This window comes from Barbus barbus (assembly GCF_936440315.1).
Source record: "Barbus barbus genome assembly, chromosome: 28".
NCBI lineage: Eukaryota > Metazoa > Chordata > Actinopteri > Cypriniformes > Cyprinidae > Barbus > Barbus barbus.
In genome coordinates this window covers 15,320,806-15,326,805 of record NC_136756.1, presented here as the reverse complement: position 1 = coordinate 15,326,805, position 6,000 = coordinate 15,320,806, and the positions used below count along the sequence as shown (strand labels likewise).

At 37.1% G+C, this 6,000-nt stretch overlaps 1 protein-coding gene across 1 annotated transcript in view; it reads left to right on the top strand.

The window, feature by feature from the left end:
- The first annotated feature begins 626 nt into the window (after positions 1-626).
- The window catches only part of fancc (FA complementation group C), a 32,613-nt gene continuing 27,239 nt past the window's right edge, over positions 627-6,000 (top strand). Inside the window, exons 1-2 of the mRNA XM_079382304.1 lie at positions 627-885; positions 3,323-3,488. Coding sequence (XP_079238430.1) covers positions 3,333-3,488 — 156 coding nt within the window. The 5' untranslated portion in view covers positions 627-885; positions 3,323-3,332. The remainder of the gene's footprint in view (positions 886-3,322; positions 3,489-6,000) is intronic.

Below are 6,000 nucleotides of genomic sequence, written 5' to 3'. Positions count from 1 at the left end.
TCTAAACCACTTTACAGGAGATCTAACTAAATTTGGACAGAGCCCTGAGGTCCTGTAACAGTAGTATAATGTACTAAGAGTTTGAAACAACTTTAAACAGTGCCACCTAACGGTGCAATGCAAAACAGCTGCAATATTCCTGCAGGAGAATGTGAAGAAGAATCAATAAATACACAGATATTTTAATACACAGATAAATACACTATACAATTTAAAGCAGTTTAATGGGTGCGTTCACGCGCGTATGTGCCGGGAGTTGATTTTAGGACATCCATCATAGAAATATACTTTTTTTTTTTTTAAATAAACGTTATGTTCAGAAGAACTATGGTAATATATATAAATAGTTAAACTAAAATAAACTTTTTAATAGTTGTTTTATGTTTATGATGTTACTGAAGAGCAGGACGCTTTGTGTGATTTTATTCCAAAACGTATACAATTTAATTTTCATCACATATTATCAAAAAGTAATGTGGTTTGGTACATTTGGTGGTTCAGGAAAATGATAATGAACGAGTGAAAGTGTGCTTTGTGTGTGTGACTTGAAACAGTATTTTCCTCCGCTTCAGTCCATGCTGAGAGTGTGCCCCGCCCCTTTTAGAGGCGCGCAGCCAATAGCAGATGACAACATCCGGTTTTAGGCGTCTGAGAGGGAAGTTCAGAAAGATTTGTACAGCTTCCTATGCCGCGAAAATCTCACATGGGATTGAATGCTGTTTTATACCGTTATCTTAGATTATTAGGAAAGTATGACAGTACATGTATGTCAATAGTAAGCCTGAGCAAAATAAGGACGTCGTGAGAGTCAGTTGCTGTTAAACTGAACAGACTGACCGTCCTCACCTCACTGGGTCGACACGCTCCAGTCTGCGGATTTTAAAGGTAATATCTGAGCTTTGTTTGTTCATTCACATGAAAATTAAGCATTTGGCCCAACCGTGTGTAGCTTTATCTTTGACTGTCAGAAGTGGGATGAGAATTTACGAATCATGCTGTGACGTTACTCATGAATATTAATTAGATTACGTGAAACGCCAGGAATGTTACAATGAAACGTCTGCCAGACCTAATTAATATTCATGACTTTACTCCTTACTGTAATTTTTCTTTAGCGATGTGTATGTGCTCAGACTGAAGTGAAATGCTCATGTATTTTGCAGCCAGAGAGAGAACAAACATAAATTACACATATTACCCTTGTAAAATATCTTTAGCTTTATATTTAGAGTCCTAAATATTCCGAAATGTCTTAGAAATACAAAATCACGAGTAGTATCAATTTTGAGTCTGGAAAATTTGAGAAAGCTCCTGATATGACAAAATGACCAGGAAATATACATATAAACCCCAGTTTTTGAATATAATGGTTTTAAACAATTTTTTTAAATCTTAATGTTAAATGACGGGGAATTATGAGAAGTTTATGCCTTTATGATATATTTTTGCTACCTATTGCTATTTTACTAATAATTATAACATTGGTTTACCATTGTCTCAGCTCTTTAGTCTTAAACAATTAAAATCCATCATAAAAATATACATATTTAAATAAATGTTATGTTTAAAACTATGATAATATTAAATAAAATATTGAAATAAAAATAAACAATTTTAATAGTCTTTATATTTATTGTGTTAGTTTTAGTGTAGCTTATATAAGTAATTTTTTTCTTTTTCAATAACCCATTACAAATTAAATATGTTATAATATGGAAGAAAATATCTGTCACTAGTTTTCATCACAGCTTACATATAGAACTTAATATATAAGAGTAAGATCAGATAGATACTAGGTAAGGTTCTAACGATGCTAAAGGTTACGGAACCATCAAATAATATATGCCAATTTAAAAAAAAACATTACTTTTTAATAGTGTAGTGCCATTACTTAAGAATGCAAGAAAATACAAATAGATATTTTACGGGGGCACCAGAATGGACAGTATCAGGTCTCTGAAAGAGTAGACATTACATATAATCACTGTTAAATCCGTTCATCATTATCACTGCAGTTGAAATGATCTGTTCTGTACAGAATTTATTATTAGGTCTTCTCAGATTTCTGAGATGATTTGAACTCCAGGATGATGACAGATTGTTGAGTGGAGTGTAATAATGTGTTTGCCCCCCAGCGGAGAATGTCAAAACCATTAGCACCACGGTAAATGAATTTTCACTCAGACACCAGCTGTCTGAACAGACATTTTTGCTTTAAACCAGCCAACCGAACCAAACCAAGCAATTGAAAGGCCAACCACTTTGACTCTGCTTTTGAATGTTGCTTGTCAAGAGCCTAATTATACATTTGTAGTCACTTCTTTACTACAGGTTATTTCTATTTGGCATACAGTCAGGACATTAGTATGTGTTGGTATGCGTCAATGTTGACACTCTCCAGCGCATAACATAGCCCAAATAATTTGACACTTGTATAAATTCAGCTAGCGTTCTACTAGTATTCCGTGTTGGAAATTACACCCATCTTGGCCGTGGCAGTTTGTTGGCCAGGCGGCTGTGTCCCCCGGAGGACTGGTGAAAGCTGTGCGGGGATGACAAGTCAACAAGGAGCGTTTGTTCATAGTTTGGTTTGATGAAAAAAAGGAAAGAAAGGCTAATTATATATTTACATTGTCTCACCCAAGGGATTTTTCCAGCAGGGGTGATGGCAAGACATTAAACAACTCCACTGTTACGAGCCGATCATAAAAACACTCCCTTGTTGTGTCTTTCACAGACCTGTCATTAAGACTAAGAACAACAATTACCCACAAACTCCTGCTCCTGCACACACAAGCTGTTTGAGCGCCTTTTCTACTCCGTTACGCCGTGGTCGCGGTGTGAGAACCTCACCTCCCAGCAGGACACAGATGAGGATATGTCTCCATTGATGGTTTCAGCCTTGTTCGGTTTTGTTTATTTGTCAAAAATACTTCAGTGCTGAGTTAAGAGCATTCTGGAAGTTTAAAATGAGTCCATGAAGACTTTATTGCACTACCCAGTGCTGCTTTTATCTTTTTTTCCCCCTTTTTCAAACTGGACGGCTCATGAAATACAGGCTGATGACAAATTAAGAGCCCTCAATTGGGTAACACATTTTCAACTCCCCATTTCCTGATTACAACCCCTGTACATTTCAGACTCTGTACAAAGGACATCTTTATTATGGTCTTAACTCTCCTACTCTTTCAGGAATGAGAAACACACTTTTGAAGAAATGATGCAGACTGAACATGTAGATCTGCTGGCCTTGAACGGAATAGTTCACTCCCTGAAAGCCTTTTTTACCTACGATTTCTTTTATTTCTGTGTGTCCTCACAGATTTGAGAAAATGGAGGCTGTATCTGAGACAGATGTGCAGTTCTGGATGGCAAAAGCTGTGAACTGGGGGGAAGCTACGTCATGTTCTGCTCTTCTGGACACAAGCAGACACCTTGGCTCTCTGAGGAGCTTTCTCCAGCATGTTCTGCAGCGGTTGCAACAAATGGTATGATAATGTCAACATCCTGCTTTATACTTCAAGCTGTACTTTTTCTCTGGAGGGTTGTGAAATATTTTACATAGGCTACAGTTGATCCCTATAGCTATTTTGTTAAACCTTAGCATCCAATAAACAATTGTTGATCTAATTGTTGTTCTGCATAACAATATTCTTAATTCTTCACCAGGAAATGTGTTCACATTATCTACAGGGCAGGTATGGACAGGATGTTCAGCTAATAACCAATGAATGGTCATTTAATAAAAGTGAGGTCAACTGTGTTAAGATTTTAAATTATAATTTTTTTAACAGTAAGTTTTTTTGTCTTTATTGTCTTTTGAATGTTTTCTCTGAACCTATAATATAAATTTACCCCCCCCCCCCCCCCTTAGCTGGAAACTGTACAAGGAATGGCATAAATTCAGCTCTTGAAAATGATGGCATGCATAGCAAAACATTACTGACAGTACAATTTTATTTAAAATAGCAATCAAGAAGTCACTACCATATGTCAGCCAAATGCTTAAGTTTAAATAAAAGCATAAATATTAATTTACATGATCATTGGCTCTCGCACTGGCCTTGGACCAGTGGGCCATCCATGTTGTTGAGCCCTGTAATACTTTTTAACTGGTGCTTACATAAATCAAGAGATGCAACTTTTTGGAGAGAGTTTTAGCATGCTGACACCATGCTGTGGTTCAACATGCTTAAAGTCTCACAGTAACTGAGAACTCAACGTTAGTCAGTTTTGATAATGTGTAGTTTTGCACATCTCTACTGCAGAGTTCATAAAATCATCTTTAAATTTAAGGTCATAGTGCTCTAACTAACTCTTTTAAAACCCGTAACAGAAGCCGCTCTGTCTGGATGAAGGCAGGACATTGGCACAGCCGTGGTGATGATTTAGTGGGCTAATAGCCACCCAGGGACTGCCAGTGTTAACCTAATGTATCCCTGCATCAAGTGTTGTAAATTTGGACGAGGTAGCTTGGGTTAGAACAAATCTGTGAAGGACCAGTGTTAAGAAAAATTCTGCCTCCCACTGACTCTCCCCACCTTGAAAGAAGGATTTTATTCATCTAGCAGCAGCCTTTCGAACCAGCAGATCTCCTGTTGGTCCTGGACACCATGCTGCTTGGTGCCTGGCGTGTCAGAAAAAGAAAACAATATCTTGCAGGCTTTCTTATTTCAAATTACAATGGCCCCCCTACCAAAATACAATCACGTCTTCCGTTTCCATCACATTCGGCATGCGTCAGCCCCACTGACAGCATTCAGCAACGTGAAGGGATCAGGATTTTTTAATTGGCCCTAAACCCTTATTCCCGGCAGAGCCTCGTAAAAAGTCTTGAATGAAGCGGATCTAAACAGCAGCACTTGGATGAGTTAAGGACGTGGCTCACGCCTGGGGATGAAAAAAATGTTTAGTTTATATTAATTTCCTCATTTGCATTCCATCAGAACCGGTTTTCCCACTCTCTGCTTGGGACTGCTGGAAAGAGGAGGTTTCACGGTCCCGTAAATGGTTTTCTTCCTAAGCCTGGCGCAGTTGGGTGCCCTGGCGATGCGCCCGTGCTCAAGGGGAGTCTGAGAGATGCATGTGTGTGTGAGCACATTCAGTATTTGCAGACTTGTGAATGTGTACATAAGACTTTTTGCCCTTTAACTCCCTTGAGAAGACATCTCTGGGATGGTACACGCAATGACAGGCTGTTCGTCCCCCTGTGCTGGAGCTGGACTTTGTCATAACATTCATGAGAGTCACATGTGAATGAACTTTTCAAACCGTTTTTCAAGAGTCCACACTAGGGCAGCATAATTAGTTGCATTGAAGTTGATATTGTGATATTGTCATAGCAAAATTATTTAAAGGCTGCAATTTAATGTTAAATTATATTGGAAATTTTGATTTTGATTTGTATATTTTATGTTATAATTCTAAAATGTAATGAGAATTTTTAATTATAAAATTTAACTTAAATGTTTAAACTGGTGTCGGCCTGGGAACCACAGATGGCTTCAAAACTTTTCTAGAGAGTCTGCGAAAAATTATGCAGGTGATGAATTTTTATGGTTGTCAAATCTGTAAAACTGCTTTGGAGTAATAGTAGGTTTGAAAAGCATTAAATAATTTTCAGGTTTATACATCTAACATTTAAAGTGGGGATAAAAATAATTTCAAATTTCATTATCCTTTTCTAGATAACATTTTGATGATTTGTTTTGGCTTCAGAACAATAACAATATAAAAGCTAATTATTTTCAAATCAAAACCGCAAAATCAAAAGCAATCAAAATATTGTTTTTTATAATATGCTTTCTCACACACACTGTTTTTTAACATGAAAATGTAGAGCTGCCTTTACGTTTTAGAAATGGGGTCGTTAGAAAAGGAATTCATCCCATTTGGGGGTTCCTGGCATCAAAAACCCTGTATTAGATGTTATGATTACAAATGGGAGGTCTAGAGCTACATATAATTAGTTTAGTGTGTGCTCTGTATTTGTATCAATTA